At 35.4% G+C, this 20,167-nt stretch overlaps 2 protein-coding genes across 4 annotated transcripts; both read left to right on the forward strand.

The window, feature by feature from the left end:
- The first annotated feature begins 317 nt into the window (after positions 1 to 317).
- Positions 318 to 10,401, forward strand: LOC130740828 (vacuolar protein sorting-associated protein 45 homolog). The gene is made up of 13 exons (XM_057593542.1): positions 318 to 611; positions 1,672 to 1,873; positions 2,019 to 2,098; positions 2,506 to 2,733; positions 2,991 to 3,116; positions 3,232 to 3,312; positions 3,411 to 3,552; positions 3,681 to 3,859; positions 7,496 to 7,651; positions 7,930 to 8,037; positions 8,128 to 8,249; positions 8,892 to 9,023; positions 9,849 to 10,401. The coding sequence occupies exons 1-13, from the start codon at positions 522 to 524 to the stop codon at positions 9,907 to 9,909; spliced, it is 1,707 nt and encodes a 568-aa protein (XP_057449525.1). The 5' UTR covers positions 318 to 521; the 3' UTR covers positions 9,910 to 10,401.
- Positions 10,402 to 12,825: 2,424 nt separating this feature from the next.
- Positions 12,826 to 19,082, forward strand: LOC130740839 (protein LAZ1 homolog 1). 3 transcript variants are annotated; one of them, XM_057593551.1, is made up of 9 exons: positions 12,826 to 12,979; positions 14,081 to 14,459; positions 14,653 to 14,709; positions 15,326 to 15,434; positions 15,750 to 15,934; positions 16,030 to 16,118; positions 16,610 to 16,865; positions 17,939 to 18,187; positions 18,282 to 19,082. In XM_057593551.1, the coding sequence occupies exons 2-9, from the start codon at positions 14,244 to 14,246 to the stop codon at positions 18,576 to 18,578; spliced, it is 1,458 nt and encodes a 485-aa protein (XP_057449534.1). In that variant the 5' UTR covers positions 12,826 to 12,979; positions 14,081 to 14,243; the 3' UTR covers positions 18,579 to 19,082. The 3 variants fall into 3 exon arrangements, with proteins under 3 accessions (XP_057449534.1, XP_057449548.1, XP_057449541.1); XM_057593558.1 differs by having other exon boundaries at positions 12,827 to 12,979; positions 14,100 to 14,459; XM_057593565.1 differs by lacking the exon at positions 18,282 to 19,082 and having other exon boundaries at positions 17,982 to 18,166.
- The last annotated feature ends 1,085 nt before the right edge of the window (positions 19,083 to 20,167 follow it).

A 20,167-nucleotide genomic window follows, 5' to 3' on the forward strand; every position in this document is an offset into this window, starting at 1 on the left:
AATGAGGTTTTCTAAATCCATAGTTGGTTCTTGTATCCGACAAAAGGGTATCGATGGCGAAGCCGGCCCCTTCCGAGCTAACCAATCTACGGGCTTGTTACAATCTCTTCCAATCCAACTAAGAGAGATCATCCATTGACTACATTTTATTTTTGCAATGATAAAAAATGAAAATCAGGTGTATTTCCAAGTAAGAGAAAATTATTTATTTTAGTGACTCTAAAAAAAAAAGAAAATTATTTATTTTAACAAAATGCTCATAAAAGTATTTTTTTGAAAAAAAAAGGCATGAAACAAAGTAAAAGGGGTTGCAGCAACAAAAATTGACATCAACAAGCAAAGAAAGTCTAAAACGGTGCGTTGGAGCGAAGCGCTCGTCGTCCTCCATCGACGTCGTGGGATCTGAACTCTGAATTCCGAACCCTTGCAGTTTCTGTTGCTCTCTCTGCTCGTAGATTCAGCAATTGAACTAGTTCATCGATTCATCTTCTTCAAGAGATTCAATCACCACCGCACACAAGATGTCGCTCACATCGTCTGTGCGTGAATACGTCAACCGCATCTTGCAGGACATCTCCGGCATGAAGGTTCTCATTCTCGATTCTCAAACGGTACGCCGCCGCTTCTTCTTCAACGATCTTCCACAATGTTCACAAATCTGATCACAACATCAAAAAATTGATCATTTCTTTTTTTAATTTTTGCTTTTTTGTTTTGTTTTGATGTGTTGCTGTGATTATTTGATTTCTGAAATGCCGCATGCTACAGTTGGATCAATTTTCTTTATGATCTTAGAATTATTTTTATTCTTCACTTTGGATTATGGACAATTGAGTGTCACTTATTGTAGTTCTTATTAGTATTATAGTATACACTGCTATTTCTGATTTTCTGCCAAGCTCAGCTGTTTGACATTTCTTACGGGTCTGTCTATCAAGCAAATTATGTAGTTCAATTATATAAGGATTTGAAGTTTTCATGATTTTTGTGGATCATGTCAATAGGAGTAGTTTTGGATGTTTCCTGGAAAAGATTAAACTACATCATTTCCTTGTTAATTAGTCGCGAAATTTGATTTCGTTTGGTGTTACTTTATGTCCTTTTAACGGTGGAGCGCAATAAGAGATTGTGAGTTTGGAACCAGTGCGCAGTGATCGTGAGATACTGTATGACTATACTAAGTTATATATTTTTCAGTTTTATTTCAAGGTTAGGGAAACAAAATTGAGGTTTCATACTTTTGCAATTAGAATGGTTTGGTTCGCTATTATGCCCAAGGTTTTAAATTGTGGGTAACGGGCATGTTACGGTCCTTTATATGGCGAAAAATTGCAAACAAATTTGACTGTTGTTGCTGAAATCACGGTCACATTGCCGTTTCGAAATCCTCCAAAACCTTGACATCACGCCTGGAATTACGATCACGGACCTTGATTTAAAACCATGATTCTGCTACTAAAGTTGATACATGCCTGTAAAGCCATCACCTGTGGTTTTATCACCAAGGCACCAATGTATTATGTTTTGGCTTATACTATTTTGTTTTACTTTAATAAAACCATACATAAATCCGCCAAAAAGGTACTTGGTTCCTAGAATTAATTAGCTTCTGAGGAAATGGATGATTTTATGTTAATTCCACTTTTTTTTTTCAATTTGTTTTTGATACAGGTGAGTATAGTGAGCGTTGTATACTCACAGTCAGATCTTCTTCAAAAAGAAGTGTTTTTGGTAGAATTGGTAGATTCTATTTCCAAGTCTAAGGAATCAATGTCGCATCTCAAGGCCATTTACTTCCTTCGACCTACATCAGAGAATATCCAGCAATTGCGCCGCCAGCTTGCTAATCCCAGATTTGGAGAGTATCACTTATGTAGGTTCTTTAATTTTTGCTTGAATCTTAGACATGACATGGTGGAATCCTTCCCTAGGATTTTAACTTGTAATTTCTCTTAATTAAGTAGTGATTTTCTCCCGTTGATTTGAAGACACTTTGTGAATCCATTATGAAATTACAGTTTTCTCCAACATAATGAAGGACACTCAGATTCACATACTTGCTGATTCAGATGAACAGGAAGTTGTCCAGCAAGTTCAGGTAAATTCTAATGCATGCACTGTGCTATACTTTTCTGTTTATTTCAACTTCGGAACTTTGTTATAATCATTTTATGATTTTTGGACCACACTAATTTTGTGATGATAGATGCTTGTCTAAGCATTTATTTTTAAATTGATAGGAAAATAACTGCTCAGTTTATATAACAAATATAATAAGTTCTCATGAAATAAGTTCGGACGGAAGGGTATCCTTTTCTTTCTTATTCTCCAATAATTCTGATGTTTTGTTATTCACTTCCTAGATCTTTGTCTGATAAATGACTCTGCAAATTTGTTGAGCTTGAAGCCTGGAACCCCCCACCATTTATCTATGTTGAAATCTCTAATGCTAGGGTTTGTGTTGAAAAGTTTAATCCTGATATGGTTCTTTCCCTGATCATTCAGGAGTTTTATGCAGACTTTGTTGCAATTGATCCCTATCATTTCACTTTGCACGTCCCTTCAAATTATATTTATATCCTCCCAGCAATGGTAGATCCTTCAACATCACAGCGCTTCTGTGATCGGGTTGTTGACGGTCTTGCAGCTGTTTTTTTGGGCTTGAAACGGAGACCTGTAATTAGATATCAAAGAACATCAGACATTGCAAAAAGGATAGCACAGGAAGCATCTGTGAGTTCAGGCCTCCTTGTCTAATGTGCTAGATTTTTGTTTTTTTTTGTTTATCTCAAATAATTGTTTATGCATTTTAGCAATGGGGGTTTCTACAAATTCAAGCTTTATATCTACATCATTTCTATGATTCTGAATAGCATAGGACTTATCTCGGAGTCTACTTCTATACACATTAACCAATCCACATTTTAGTACGGCTGGCAATGTACTGACATACATGTGAAAACTAATTTACGTTATTGCACTTGAAACAGAAACTGATGTACCAAGAGGAAAGTGGTCTTTTTGATTTTAGGCGAATGGAAATTTCTCCGTTGCTGTTGGTAATTGACAGGAGGGATGATCCTGTAACCCCATTGCTAAATCAATGGACTTATCAGGTATCTGTGAGATTAACACTAGAGTCTAGCGTGTACTGATAGACTTAAAGTTGAGTAATCTGATAAGTTGGTTATTCATATAAGTAATATCCGTTCATGATATTATACTGTACAGGCTATGGTTCATGAGTTGATAGGAATTGAAGACAATAAAGTGGACTTGAAATCCATTGGAAAATTGCCAAAGGATCAGGAGGTTGGATACATTTTTTATCCTGGGTAATTAAGTCAGTAGCATATTGCAGTCTAAATTTTATGCTCTTTGAGAATCAATTTTTCTATTTATTGTTACAGGAGGTTGTACTGTCATCCGAACAAGATTCCTTTTTCAAAGCTAACATGTACGAGAACTTTGGAGATATAGGTATGAATATCAAGCGGCTGGTTGATGAGTTTCAGCTAGTGGCAAAGAGTAACCAAAACATCCAAACAGTAGGTCTGTACCTTTTATTCTCTCACATTTCAGTGATCAAATTCTTTCACCTGTTACAATTACAAATGTAAAAAGAATCATTTATGATTATAACATACAATTAACTAATTTTATAATTTGACTCTTGGCAGAGGACATGGCCAAATTTGTTGACAACTACCCTGAATACAGAAAAATGCATGGAAATGTTACAAAACATGTGACTTTGGTTACAGAAATGAGCAAGATAGTCGAGGAGCGAAAACTTATGCAAGTTTCACAAACAGAACAGGAGTTGGCTTGCAATGGAGGACAAGGGGCTGCTTTTGAGGTATATAATTTATGGTCTAAGATATTGGAACATTCTCCTTTACTTTTGCTCAACTTCAAATGTTCTTGGATGACCATAAATAACTAAGAAACAAACTAGTTAATAATAAGAACATAAATAATGCCATTGGGAGTTTTTTATTACATACTGTTAATTTCTGGCTGACACTAACAAATTATATTCACCTGAAAAAAACACTTTGGAGATGGCAAAAATGGTAGAATCTTTTCAAGTTGTATAATGTTGGCTGTAACATGTTTCTCTCGGGTTCTGCACACAGGGTTTGTTGCAGTATTTCTTTGGGTGGTTAAAACTTGTGAGAACTTTAAAAGTAATTTTTTTCCCACTTCAGTGCTGATATTTGTTAGGAGGATATTAATAGGGAACCTTGGGAAAGTCCTACCACAAAAGTTAACAGTTGAAGTTGAAGAGCACGTGGCCTTATAAACCCCATAAAAAATTCCTGTGGAACTCAAGTCCCATTCCTTGTAATGAGATCCTAACATCCCACCAAGCTCTGAAGCATCAACGCCCACGTAGTTAGCTGTGTACTAGCCCTAGCCCCAGTGTAATTAATCGCGGATCGCGGCAAATCGCGATGAGCCCAAAATCCGCTATGACATATAACGGATAGCGTAGCGGGAAAATAGCGGAAACCGCATAGCGGTTAAAATAAGTAAAGTTTTATATAAAAAATAGCTTGTCACAAGCTATTATTTCAAAAAAAAAAAAACTGCTGCACAAAATAAAAACAAGACATGTAATGAAAATGCATGAAATAACCATTCATAACTCAAAAATATTAAAATATCCAAGGCAGTTCCAAATAACCAGACATGGTAAACTCAAAACAGTGAAAATAAAAACACAAAACCAGTCACTGTAAACTCAAAACAGTGAGAATAAAAACACAAAAAGGTTCTACTCATTATCCCCTCCTTCCTCTTCCCCAAAATGATCATTATCTTCACCATCAGAGATAGAGATATATCCTGAAGCATCAACCTCTGAATCCTCCAAATCAATATTCTCTACCTCTTCTTCATCCTCTTCAGCTACAGCAATCTCTTTTCCTTTTGCAGAACCTTTCTTCTTCTTATTCTTCTTCCTAGAACCTTCAGCACTTGAACTCTTGTTTCGTTTTTTAGTTTTCTGCCTAGTTGTCATTCCATCATCTCCAAGTCCAGAAGCATCCATTACAATATTCCAAGTAAGGTCTTCATCTGCAAACACCCTCTCATTTCCAACATAATCTTCATTCGCATCCATCTTCCCAACCAGCCACTCCTTGCACTCATCAATGTCAGAAATAATTTTTTTATAAAAAAACAGAGCATGAACTTAACAGTGAAGTAGGGAAACTGTTTACTCACCAAAAAGACCTTAGAGATTCGCTTGTTGTCTGGGAAGGAGAAGAAGAGTTTGTTGAATGAGGAAGAGAGAAAGAGAATTCAGAAGAGAGCGTAAGGAGAATGAAGTGAATAGGTCTTAATAAAGGGGAAAAAAAAACGTTCAGGTTTCCTAATTTAATGCCCCAATCAACAATTTCCTAATTCAATGCTCCAATTAACCAATTTCCTAATTCAATGCACCAATCAAGCAATTTCCTTATTCGATGCTCCAATCAGCCAAAAAAAAATGTTTAGGTTTCCAGGAAATCCGCTATTTCTGCTTCAGTGTCCATAGCCGCTATGGCTTTCGCGGCCGCGATTGCGTTTATCGCGGTGGCCGCGACGTCGCGGCGTCGCGATCGCGCCAGCCCTAAAATCCGCTACGTTATAATGGCATAGCGCCGTTATAGCCGCTATTTGATTACACTGCCTAGCCCTTTGACTACTCCCCGGTGAACACTGCAATGCTAGAGGCACCACCCACGCAGCTCGTTTGTAGCTGAGATACATGGTAGAAGGCATTGATACCAATGATAAGAACCCTTGGGAGAACCATGCCGTAAAAGATAGTCCTTTAAGTTTGAAAGTCCATGGCCTTCTAAACACCACGCCAGAATCTCATACTTTTAATGTGGTATTCAAGTCCCATACACAGCAATTAGATCCTAACAGAAATGCTATCTTTATTGTGTTTTGTCTCTCAGTCTCTGTCATTATAAGTTTGATGGTGTTTCCCTAAGAAGTTAATATTTTCATGGACTGAATGAGTTACTGTGGCTTACTTTGTTCTCACTTAGTCCTTTATTTATCCATATGGACTTTTTGGCTCACATTTGAGTTCATAACAGTAATACGAAGTAAGGACAAAGGATCTACAGTGAAGTATAAGAGTTAATAAATCCCTGAATTATACATCATCGTTGGTTTCAAGTGGCCAACAATCCATGTCTAACATAACATATTATATGGCATATGAAGCAATATAATTATTATCACATGAAAAAAGCAATTCCAGTTTTTCGTGGTAATTATTTTGTTGTTATATATATTAGGCTTAATTCCATTTTGGGCCCCTGATCTTTTAAAAATGAGCGATCGGGGCCCCCCGTGTTTAAACGTAGCGGTCAGGCCCCCTGATATCTCTAAAACGTGCGATCCAAGCCCTTCCGTCTGTTTCCGTTAGTTGACCAGACGGAGCTTCATTTCTCATTCTTCTACTCAATAACAACAATTAAACACAAATCAAAGCCCAGAACAAAAACACGATGATTCTGTGCAACAATTATAATCTAGTGAGGAACCCAGAAATCAAAGCCCACAGATCCCCATCTTCTTCTTCCTCTCTATTCTTCTATGCAAGCTTCTCCAGATTTCTTCCGCTTTTCTTCTTCTTCTTCTTCCGATCCAGAAAAACCATTCAACCCATAAATCGATCTGCCCCAAACCTAGAAACCCAAACCCAAAAAATCAACCCATTAACCGTTGAACCCCAAAACCCCAAATCCAGAGAAAACTGAAACTCCAATTTAAAACCCCGAATCCGGAGAAGTACTGAAGAAGGGTCGAAAGGGTTGTTGATTTGGGGATTTTCCAAGAGAGAAGATGGATCGAGCAAGGTGGAGGTGGTGGCTGAAATTAGGGTTGTTTCTCATCATGTTGGTGATGATGATGCTCGCGGGACTGAAGGAGGTGGCAGCGTCATCGTGGCTGCTGGCGGTGGTGGCTAGCTTGGGTGATGCCAGAGTGGTTTGCACATGGAAGGAGAAGAAGAGAAAGATCAGGACAGGAACGGTGGTGATGGTGTAGCCTCTGGAAGGAGAGTGACCAAGCGGTGGTGGTTGTCATCAGGAGGAGAAGAAGGTGTTGGTAGTGCTGCAACCTTAGGGAAAATAATCAGAAGAAGAAGAAAATGGGTCTGGGAGAGGAAGAGAGAAAGAGTCGAGAGGTTGAGGGAGAGCGTGAGTGAGTGAACGCGTGAGGGAGAGAGAGAGATGAGAGTGACCGTTTGGTCAACTAACGGAGTTTAACAGAAGGGGCTGGATCGCACGTTTTTGAAACGTTGGGGTGCCTGACCGCTACGTTTAAACACGGGGGGCCCCGATCGCTCATTTCTGAAACATCAGGGGCCCAAAGTGGAATTAAGCCTATATACTAATAATAAGTAATAAAAGTTCTAAAATAACAAAGGTATCCTAATATCCAGGTGATAGGTGATAAATTCCTTTTCTATGTACCTATTTTGCAGGCAGTGACAAATCTACTAAATAATGAAAGCATATCAGATGTGGACCGACTACGATTGGTCATGCTGTATGCTTTGCGTTATGAGAAGGATAGCCCTGTTCAATTAATGCAGCTCTTCAACAAACTGGCTTCCAGATCTGCCAAGTACAAACCTGGGGTAAACTAATTTAAACTGTTTTCTGTCTTCAATCCACATATACTTATGCATGAATGTTTGAATGCGAGTCCTTTATCCTTAAGCTATGTTGTCCATTTTTAAACCTTAGATAAATGAGTTATGATGATAAGATTATTTTGGATTGTGTTGTCTTGTTATATCTTTGGCTTCAGATTCTCTAGCAGAAATTTGCATTCAATTAGATTAAATTTAAAACAGCATATATATGGACGAGTTTTTTTTTTACTGAGATTGATATCTTTATTGTGGCACAACAGCTTGTCCAGTTTCTTCTGAAGCAAGCAGGTGTTGACAAGAGAACTGGTGATCTTTATGGTAATCGAGATCTAATGAATATTGCCCGTAACATGGCTCGTGGATTGAAGGTCTGCGTGTAAACATTTTGATTATTCTATCATATCCTTAATGTGGGAATTTTCCATTATAATAAATTTGTTTTCTGTGTTTTGCTTCAGGGTGTTGAGAATGTTTACACCCAGCACCAGCCACTTCTGTTCCAAGTCATGGAAAGCATTGTCAAAGGGCGGTTGAGAGATGTGGACTACCCATTTGTTGGAAATCACTTTCAACAAGGAAGGTTTGTTGCTGTTAAATGAAACCTCTTCATTGCAGTGGATTTGTGAATTTCTAACATCACTTGAATTCTCTCCAAATTAGTGATGCCAATACATTGTTGCCTGGTTTCTAAATAATTAATATTTAATTGAAGGTGCAATAGCAGTGTCAATTGTTTTAGTTTTCAGCCCTAACTAATAAGTCAAATTGATGTACAATACTATTTCAGTTGCCTGAGAGATAATGTGGCAGCACGTATGGTAAATTGTATCTGCAATTGAGCATGTAATGGGGGTAGGAGAGGAGTACAGGCTTGACTTTGTGGACATATTTTAGTGAAAGTGCATTAACTAGAGTCTTCACATTTCACAACACACTGTTACTTGACTTTTTGGAGTGGCTTTGCATGCTTAATGAATCTAGAATTCTGCAATTCTCTCTGTATTATACTTCTAAGTTTGCTACATCCACAGGACTGAACCTTATAATGAATTGATGGCTCCGGTTTTTAAAATGAAGAAAATACTAATCCAGTTCCTGTTACTATATATGATTGCACACGGTGCATGTCTAATAAAAGTTCTAAAACTTTACAATTGTCCATTATTATCTTAGAATTGTGGAATAATCCAAGTTGTGCTGTTGATGACTGCATGAAATCCAGGCCGCAAGAAGTAGTCATTTTCATTGTCGGTGGGACAACTTATGAGGAGTCACGGTCTGTTGCTCTACAAAATGCAAGCAATACTGGCATCCGGTTTATCCTTGGTGGCTCTTCTGTTCTTAATTCTAAAAGGTATGATTAAGTCATAAAGATAGTTTGTATTCGATTATGGAGATGTTCATTTGTTGGCCCAATGATTCTTTAATTTCAATTTAGCGTGCTAACAATGATTTTAATGTTTGAATTGATAGGTCCAGTTTGTGCTTTGTATTTGTGTTTACTGCTAAACTTGAAGTAGTCAATGTTTTGGGCTTTACTTCGGGCCTATTTGGGTTGTAAAATATACGACCTTATCATCACCATTTCTTGTAAAATCTTTGGAAAGTTAACAAGTGAAAATTGATGACATTGTTGGAATTAATATTGAAAACAAGAAATAAAACCAGAAAATACGCACAATTATTTTGGATATTGCTTGAAGTGAGTTGTTGATCATGGTTTGGATGTTTAAGGGTTTGTTTGATTACCTTTTCAGTTTTCTGAACTTAAAAACTTTTTTCAGCAACAATTTTTTAAATTCTGTTTTTCAGAAAAAGAAAAGAAATCATGTTTTTCAAAGCTGAAAAAACTGTGATTTGAAAACTAAAAACAAAAACAGCTCTGTGATGTTTTGGGTTTTCAGTTTTAAAAACTGAAAATGATAATTGTTTTTACCAAACAAGTTTTTTCTGTTTTTGAAATTGAAAAAAACTGTTTTACAAAACAATAACCAAACAGGCCCTATGTTTATTGGATTGGTTTTCAATTTGTCTTATAGATTGATATCTTTGTTATATTTGGTTGCTACATTGATTGGTACTGGTACTTAGTTAATTACTGAAGCATGCAACTTACTCTCCACTAGTCTGCATTCTGGATTACTTAGCGGCAAAGGTGTTTATTTATTTGAACTTGCAGGTTTTTAAGGGACTTAGAAGAAGCTCAAAGGGTAGCTCGTTCTAGCACCTCTGTTATTTGAAGTTTATCCTGGACATTTTTGCTTATTGAGGGCCCATATAGATATAGTTTTTACAGCTTCAGGCGGGGGATTTTTGTTTTGCACCTACGTATATGTATAGAAGTAGTAAACTAAAAAGAGCTTGATGTGGGATATCAGACTCAATCACTGTTGCTCCGAAAGACGATCACCAACCATTGATCAGGTTAGGTATTGGCTTCTTGCAGATGCATGCCATCGAGATCCAAAAAATGAGAACTTCAAGAGCAAACAAGCCCCTCTCTTTTGTTCATGGGGGGAAAAGGTAGACACCGAACATACAGGTAGAATGAAAGAAACATTGATTTGTGTGTAACTTTTCGTCTTCATTTCAGCTGATCAAATTTAATGATTTTACTGACAGTTACTGATGGAAGAACAATTTTGTATAATGATGTAATGAGTGCCCCATTCTTTTGTATACTAACAGTAACAGACACATTCCATTGTAGATTCACTGCTTCATAATTTTAAGTTCAGGTTGTGAAACTGAGCTGTGTGATTAACATGATTTTGCGCAGTACACTTGATGGCATATTGTGTCTCTTGGAGAACGTCTTCTAAAGATGAGATCATGAGAGCACTTCTAGAATTGGTGTATTGGATCGAGATTGACGATAGAAGATTTTGTGATTAATGATGATATCATGCTTAATGGATTGAAGAGATTTGAGTATAAGATCGAACACTGGAAAAATAACAATATTTCGTGAATGAAAAATTATTTAAAGGGAACATATTAATTCAATTTTATATTGAAAACAAGATGTGTATCATGAAATATAGGAGATATGAGAATCAGGGTATAAATGAGGGTTATTTTATTTTTATAAAATGAATGTTTAAATTTGTACTATAGAGTTGCATGTAAGATTTAAAATTTGCTTAGGATAAATTGAGAGGATTGGAATTTGAACCTACACTGACGAAGTTTCAAGGTTATTATGCTAGGAGATGTCGGTCCTTGTGAGCTTTGTCCGAGCAACTAGTCAGAAATCACCACATTCAGATGAAGTGTGTGTTCACATTTTTGAATAACACTTCCACCAAGATAGAAAAGAAACCAACAAATGTCCACCAAGATAGAAAATAAACAAATGAGAGAGAAATGAAATGGGAGATATGAAAGGTGATATAATAAATAAAGAAAAGAGAGATAAGTAGAAAAATAAAGTGAAAATGAGATGGAAGAAAAATAGTTGTATTGAATTGAGCATTTTTTCTGAGATGTGTGTTGCTCACTTGAAATGTCATTGATCTTTGACAAAAAAATAAAATGAATTAAAATTAGTTGAGAAAAAAAATTAAAATAAGAGTACTTTATTTGGTTCAAATAAAATAATTTTTAAAATATCTTAATTTTTTTTTAAAAGATCATAGAAGTACATAATTTTTTTTTGAACGTGAAGTACATTAATCTTGATTTGATAAAAATTTGGTTGATATTTAATTATTTGGAAATGTATCTAATCAGGATATGATTTGTAATTAATTAACTCAATCTTGAATTATAAACAAGCCTCAATCTTAGATTATAAATAAGCCCCTAACACTAAATGCTACTCCCTCCGTTTCTTATTATAAGACCAATTTAACTAAATCTCTAGGATTAAGAAAAGTTGTTAAAATTAGTTAAAAGTAATAAATTTGTTAAGCTTTTTAAGGAACATTACTAAATTACCCTTACTTATAACTTTTTGAATACAATTAATTCTTATTCCAAATTAACTACTCCACTAGTAACTCCAAGCATTGATATAAGGGTTTATCTTGATATTTTCAACCGGCCCCTCAAATTTACTCCATTGGCAATTCACTGTTTTCTTGTTTTAGTTGAATAATTCATTGCCTTTTTAATTGCAAACACTGCACCAAGACTCCAAATTATTTGTTCCCTCTCATTTTTAATTTCCAGCAAATTCCAAATTTTTTACTTCCCTCTAGCAATTTCAAGTGTTAATGAATTGATTTGCTTTCTGAAAACTTTTGACGCTAAACTTGTTCCCACCAAAATTTATTTTGGGAACTAAAAAAATTCAGCTTAAATATTCACCATTCCAATGTGTGCTCTAAACAATTTACACCACAATGGATATAGATTTGAATTTGTTAGCTAGAGATGAAGAAGATATTGAGCAAATTGTACAAAGTGTGATACCATGGCATTTCCTAAACTTGTTTCACAAATTCTTATATTTATATAGATTAATATTGTGGGTACCATAACTGCACTTTAATTCATGGCATTTCCTAAGTAGTATCTATAGCATTTAGTTATACTCACATACTCCAAGTACTCGAGCAAATGAAAAGGTAGTAAAAGGTAATGAAGGGTTGTAGCATTGAAAATAAGTAAAATTATGAAGAGGGTAAATTTGGAAAAAAATAATCAATGCTATTTAAATCTTAGAAATAGACTTATATTTAGGAACAAAAAAAACTCTAAAAAATGACCTTATAATAAGGAACGGAGGGAGTAAATCTTAAAGACTTAAACCATAAAAATCCTTTAATATAAAAGTAAATCTGATTGAATTTAAATCTATGATCAAGAATAATAAATTGAAATAGACAAAAAATTAAACACATCTTCATAAAATCTACAAAAACTAAATTCCTTCTCCTCATTGAAATAAGGACATGAACCAAACATTCTGAGTCTGACTGTTTGGCAGCTCTATCCGCAATTCAATTTTTCTTCTTCATTTGCCACGCACGCACTGACATGGGCCAATTCTACGATTTCCAAGCTGTCATATAACCCTACATCACGGTCATTCCAAACAACGACTCCGAGTCCTGCTGTGACAACAATATCTACTCGCCCCTGTTACGTTAGTACATCCCGCTCGTCCTTTTCTTAACTCTCGAATTTTTGAAAAGATATATAAATTAATTTCGCGATTCGTGTTTTACTGTTCCCAACCGCCGAAGCAAAATTCCGTTGCTTTTTGTTTCTTCTATACGATTTTCCGCTCTCTCGCTCCTTTTCTCGTCTTCGATTTTCCCGGAAAATATCCATTGTGATTTTCCCGGATAATGTTCAGCACAGGTTCGAACTCTTTCCTCAATTCTCCTCTCATCGTTTCTGAAACTCATTGTCATCGTTGTTTCGTTCCCATTGCAGCGTTTATATTTTCTCCGTTAGCATATACTTGAGGTCTAGGGTTTTGGCATTTTATTTTAGATTGTTTTTTTCCTCTTTTTACATACCGGGATGAAATATAGTGATTCATTGAAAATCGTGAGTGTACTGATTTGCGATTTCTGAATTGGCCATTCTTCTCTGTACCACTTCTGCTTATAATTTGTAGTGCCTAAATAGAAAAGTAGCATTTTTTGTTTATATCTTATTGGTGGGGGGTGTAAAACACTTGTGTCATATTGTCTCTTTGCTTCTTAGAATAACTGCAATTTAGTGATGAAATGTATTAGGCTAATTGATGTAACTATTTTGGATTTCGAAATAATTCTAATGAATAATGTTATGATTAAGTCTTGTGACTAAATCTATAAGTGGAACTCCCCGAATGATAGTTCAAGTTCGTAAGAGCTAGGTGACATATGAGTTGGGGAGGGGAAGGTCTATGGATAATCCCTGAAGGGTGTAATTTATCTTTCAGATGTACAAAAAGAATTATTAGCGGAAAATGTTTGCTTCTTTGTTTCTCTTGACCTTCCTTTCTCTATAATAAAATGGAACAGATTTTGCTGATGATGACGTATGCAATCTGTTATTTAGATCGAATTTCCTCAAAATAAGAGAAGATTGTTGGTATTGGGCACTGTTGGTGGACCTGCTTGTGCTATGTGATCATGTGTGTAGCTAAATGCAAATTTGATATGATGGCGGCCTGCAAATAGTTTGTAGATTTCGTTGTACTTCAATTAGTAAATGTTGTATGCTTAAAGTTTTTGTGCTGCTTTGTGACAACAATTTCTATACATAATAAAGAATGGCACACCAGGTCTCAGTTCTCTCTGGTGGTTGGGTTTTTCTATCTCCCTTCCTCTATCAAACTGTGGAGTACTGTGTATAGTTCTATACTTATTTGTGGTTTTTGAGTTACGGGTACATTGATGTGTAGAGATTGTATGATGCTTCAAATTTTTTCTTTTTTGGTGTAAAAGGATGTTTTGCTTTATCTGACAGGGTAGTGGTTTCCATACAGAAAAGGCAGAAGGAGAGAAAGCTAATTGAACCAGAAGGTTATGTGGGAGTGAGACACTTCTCATTGTTTGAAATATAGTAAAGCATAGAGTTGATTCAAATCAAGGGAAGGCTATTTTTACTACAAAGTTTAAGCTTCGGCTAAATGGGTTTGATGGATATTCTATGTTCTTCCATATTTCTTTTTACGGTCGTTGAGTCCACTAGCAGATTCGGGAGTATGCGGCCCTTAAACATAGGTGTGGAGTCTGCAGGAGCAGTCAGCTGGACAGTCTTCAGTTCAAGTATATTTGTGCTTGTTGCTCTTGTTCTCTCCATGTATCTAATATTCGAGCATCTAGCTGCCTATAATCAGCCCGAGGTTTCCCTTAATGCTCCTATACTTTAGGGTCTACTTACTTTTGTTCCTGTACAATTTATAATTTTTTTATTTCCTTGCTTCACTTCTCTTAGTGCTTCTTGTAATTACACTCTCTAAGTGACTTGACAATTTCTCCCCTGTATTACTTTTCATTTCATAATATTTTCTAAATAGGTTTTTCTCTTTAATTCAGGAGCAGAAGTTTTTGATTGGTCTCATTTTAATGGTTCCTGTTTATGCATTGGAATCGGTAAGAGATACTTCGAAAAATGGCCAAATACTATATGTTCTCTTTATTTAGCATCTTTTACTTGGGTTTATCAATTCGTCATAATGAAGATCACTGTTTGTTTTCTGTTGTATGGAATCTAACGCTAACAATTTCTAGACCGATACATTGAAACTTACCTATTAGTGCATGTTGTTTGATTAGGTTTTCAGCTACTGCCATTTACTTAAGAAACTAATTGTACATTTGATCATTAATGTATTTGTGTGTCTTTTGCTGTCAGACTAAAATGCTATTTTTTTACTTCATCACATTCACATTTATGTTGGATTAGTTGGTTGTTTTGAGAACGTACTATTATATAATACTGGTCTTTATGATAAATAAATGATAATTGATACTTCAAAGAAAAATTGCCCCTTTTTTATATATAACAGTCACAGACTTTGTTCTTGTTCAAGTGATGATATAATTTCAGAAAAAACTTGGTTTTTATGGACCATTGTAGTGAGTTTCCACAAAACATAGCATCAGTGTGCCTGCTTAGCGTATAATCCAGCTTCGTATTTATTTTTGTTGCTTTATATCATAATTTTAATAGTAAATTGTTAAAGTCCTGTTATTTTGTATGGTGCAGTTTTTGTCGCTATTGGATTCCAGTGCTGCATTCAACTGTGAAGTTATCCGGGACTGCTATGAGGCTTTTGCATTATATTGCTTTGAAAGATACTTGATCGCTTGCTTAGGTATGTCAAGTCTCAAGTGTATTATGTTGTTATATACCTGTATGATTTTCCTAAGTTGTAGCTATTTTTCCTGCATACATATTTACCAGGAATGGAGAATTGTAAAGATTAATATGTTTTCAAGAGATTTTCCTTCCTTTCCTCCTTCTGTAATCTGAACTCTGAATTCTAAATTAAAATGCTATATCTGTGTGATGCTTGAATATTATATAATTATATAATTCATGACAAAAAGTTGCCATGCATCTTCTCAAATTTTGAATTACGTTGGGTTTATCATGTTCTTTATGGAAAATTGTTTATGGTTGCTTATAGGTGGTGAGGACAAAACAATTCAATTTATGGAAAGATTGAGCCTAACAGACTCCAGCACTCCTCTCCTGAAAGAAGCATACGCATATGGAGTTGTAGAGCATCCGTTTCCTTTAAATTGCTTCTTAAGAGATTGGTATCTTGGTCCTGACTTCTATCAATCTGTGAAAATTGGCATTGTACAATATGTATGTAGGATTTTGGTAAATTGTGCTTTTGTTCCACCCTTCTTCTTGTGATAAAACAACCCATGTCTTATTGTTCACTGAAATATACATTCCAGATGATGCTGAAAATGATCTGTGCATTGCTGGCAATGCTCCTCCAGTCTTTTGGGGTTTATGGAGAGGGGAAATTTGATTGGAGATATGGGTAAGATTATCTTGGATTGCTGCTTTGATCTTATGTTCATGTGTATAACTATCTCAAAAGTTTAAGTTGTTGGATGAAGATTCATGAATAATTTATATTATATTTCAAACACCCCTCATTAAGAGCTATTACGCTTGAAGCATGGACAATGCACAAATCCACCTACCTTGTGCTGAAATGGGTTAACAAGGATCAAACTTCAGACTACGTGGTCTTAGAGGCTTTGATGCCAATCTTATAAACTAACTATCCCAAAATTTTAAGCTATTATATTTCTATACATGAATGATTTTATATTATATTTCTAACACATGCCATAAATATACAATCTTAATTCTCAACCACAGAGATTGTTCTTGATCTTAGATAAATTTCATGTTTTCTTGGGAGTACCAAATTAAAAGATGCGCATTGATTATTAATTCTACTTTTATATCTCCTATTTTTTGTTTTAATTCTTGTTGCAGCCTGACTCTCTTATGTGCTTGCAGGTATCCCTACTTGGCAATTATTCTTAATTTTAGTCAGACATGGGCCCTGTATTGCCTTGTGCAGTTCTATTCTGTTATTAAAGATAAACTGGAGCCAATCAAACCATTAGCAAAATTTCTAACCTTCAAGTCAATTATCTTCTTGACATGGTGGCAAGGTGTGGCTGTTGCATTTCTTTTTTCTATGGGAGCATTTAAAGGGTCATTGGCTCAAGAGCTAAAAACACGTATACAAGATTATATCATCTGCATAGAGGTATGCTGTTTGTGCTTTTTATGGTTTTGACTGTCATTTCTAGTACTGCATAATTAAATCTTCTCAAATTCTCAATTTTAAGGAGTACTTATATATATTTTATCATCTGCATGAGTATGCTTTATGAACAAGTTTAAACTTATTTTATCATGTATGATCTAATCTATACATGAAAACCTGAAATATGACAGGATCTTGTGAAACTAAAAAGGATTTATGAGATTTGGGGTATTTTTCTACCATTCTCAATATATCAAGTGGAACTATTGCTTGTTTGTATCCTATATGAATGCAGGATGCCTATGAAGTTATGAACAAGATTACTATTTTGTAATTACTTATGTGTTTTTCTTAAAGAAAAGTGTGACATTAGCTGGCTATTATCTTCCCAATACATATATGTACATGTATATAGTCAAAATCATTTATACACAATTCAATAATAGATAATTTTATCCCAAAATACAGCATTAGGAAAATTCCTATCATATATATTATATCCATAAAATCTTATGATAATCCAAAATTACTGAATATTTCGTTGATTTACGTCAAGATTAATGTAACATATGTTTCTAATATATGAAAACAAGAGACTATTAATGATATTCTCACTGTTGTTCTGTTTTTTTAAGCTTTGTCAGCAATAATCACAGTCATGAATAGTTATGTGGGTGTTGGCCTAATGTACATGGCTCTCACTATTGTGAGGTCCAGAGGGAGACAGATATGTTCTTGGTTTGGCCACATGCATATGTTTTATAGTACATGAACGATCCTTTTGGGTCTCATGCATGAAACATCAGGTTCTACCCTTTTTTCTTGAGCCTTAAAAGACCAAATTGACTACTGCCAGATACTTTATAACTGAAATATGAACTCTCATTTTGGCTTTAAGCTACGCAGTCAAGCTGTTATATGTATAGATGTGAAGTCAGGTTTTTTCTTATTTGATGCCCCTGTTCAACCTAGAAGAGTAGAAGTTCTTTGAGTATCATCAACATGGAAATCAATTTTGAAGTTCTTGGTTGGCATATTTTTATATGATTCCCAATCTTAAACTTTGTTAACAGATGGGCGTTGCTGCTGTTGTGCACCTTTATGTCTTTCCTGCAGTACCTTACAAAAGAGGAGACAGGTGTTTTCGCAATGTAGCAGTGATGGCTGACTATGCATCACTAGGATCACCTCCTGATCCTGCAGAGGTTCGAGACAGTGAGCGCTCAACTAGAATGCGACTGGGTCGACATGGGGAGAAAGATAAGCAGCGTATGAGATTTACCCATAATGTTCGTGATGTGGTTCTCGGAAGTGGTGAAATTGTGAGATATTACACTAGAAATTGCTAACTTTTCAATTTTCTGTTATATCTTTGTCAAACTCATCTAGTTTGTTTCTGCTGTCTTTATGTTTCAGATTGTAGATGACGTGAAATTTACTGTTTCACATGTGGTCGAACCTGTTGAAAGGGGTTTTGCCAAGATAAACCAAACCTTTCATCAGATATCAGAAAATGTGAAACGCCATGATGAGGAGCGGAGGAGAAACACCAAGGATGATAGTTACCTTATTCCCTTGCGTTCATGGACAACTGAATTTTCTGATGTTCGTGATACACTTGTGGAAGGAAGTGGAAGTGTAAGTGATAGTGGTTTGTCTAGTGGAAAGAGACATGTCCAATCCAAAGCATCAAGCTCCAGGATGAGAAGATAGTGTTTAACAGTTCAACAACCACTTTAGTTTTGCACATATATAAGAGAAAATTCTAATAGATTTTGACGTCAAATAGAAAACCAAAACAAAATGGAATGAAGAGGGTTGCGCCAGATGATGGAAAATGTATATAATCGGCATTGGCAATGGCATGTGGAGGGCTGATAACAATTTCCACGGTTATCTAAAGTGTGAGACTGATGGATTATTATGTATAATGCTTGGTCTTGGACCAATTCATATCATGGGCATAGGCCCCTCCAAGTAATGAATGAATTGAGAAGAGGGGGGGGGTTTATTTTGGTACCCCCGGAAACTCTTCCAGAAATTAATTTCCAGAAGTCAATATTGTGCCCCAAGTGGGAAATCTATATATAGGACACAGGTGAACTTTGGTTTTTACTGAAATGGTTTATTTACACATTGTTGAGCAAATCTTCAGTACTACAGCCAATCTCTGCACACTTGTGGTTTGATTAAGTAAGCGTTTGAATTTTTGTTGAACTCAATGTGGCCAAACATGCACCAATAGGTTTATTCTATTCACCAGCATGTTGCGGGATTGAATCAGGCACAACCTAAATCTTCAGTACCTCAGTAGTACCGAGTGCTTCCTCTCTCATAAACTGAAAATTATCTCCAATTTTAAATTTATAAAAATAGGCTTAAATAAGTTTTTGTTCATTGGAATATACCTCATATTTAATTTTAGTTGCAATTTTTTAAGTGTTTTTCATCCCTTCAAAATTACCAATTTTGTTTTTAGTCCTCTCTGTCTTTAATTTCCGTCCCACTTGGACTTGAACTGTTGCTTTTTTAAAATAAGTTTTTGATCTTTGAAATAATATTACAAACCCTATTTTTCATATTAAGTCCTTGCTAGTTTTTTTGTGTCTTCCCTCCCTCCAAAATTATCAGTTTGTTTTTAGTTGTTAATGTTAAATTTTTCATGCAACTTTAACGAAAATCCATGTGGACTAGACATGTGATAATTTTATTTATTTTTTGTTACATTTAAATTACACATTGAAACATGAATCCATCACACATTCTCCCCATCCCTCATGGCCCCCTTCTCTCCACCATTTCCTCATCCTTTCGCACTCCTCCCCCCCCCCCCCTCTTTTGCCCCAGCTCCCTCGTGCCAAGCATCAAGAACAAGGACAAATACATGCAACTTTTAGATGAAGTAAAGTGTTGACCAAACATATACAAACATTAAGTACAAAGTAATTTAATCTCGACTCCAATAATTAACCATAAATTTTGAACGAGATCCAAGCAAGTAAAAAGAGGAAGTTCAGTTAAAACTAGGAAACAAAGAGAGAGGGAGAAGAGAATTCATCTCAAGTTCAGGTTCCTTCATTCCTAGCCCTCTCCTCTGCAGATTTTCTTCAAATTCCTTCTCCCATAATTTGCCATGTTAATATTCTTTTTACTTTTATGACATGATAAAATAGTGAATTATGCTTAGATATTTGTGTAAAAAATTGTCAGTACAAAACTATTAAACTCGAATAAAATGCCAAGATTATGTTCAAAAAGTAAAACTAGAAAATTAATGAGTGAATTAGGTGACTTGATGTTTA

The sequence above is a fragment of the Lotus japonicus genome, chromosome 1 (assembly GCF_012489685.1).
Source record: "Lotus japonicus ecotype B-129 chromosome 1, LjGifu_v1.2".
Taxonomy (NCBI): Eukaryota; Viridiplantae; Streptophyta; class Magnoliopsida; order Fabales; family Fabaceae; genus Lotus; species Lotus japonicus.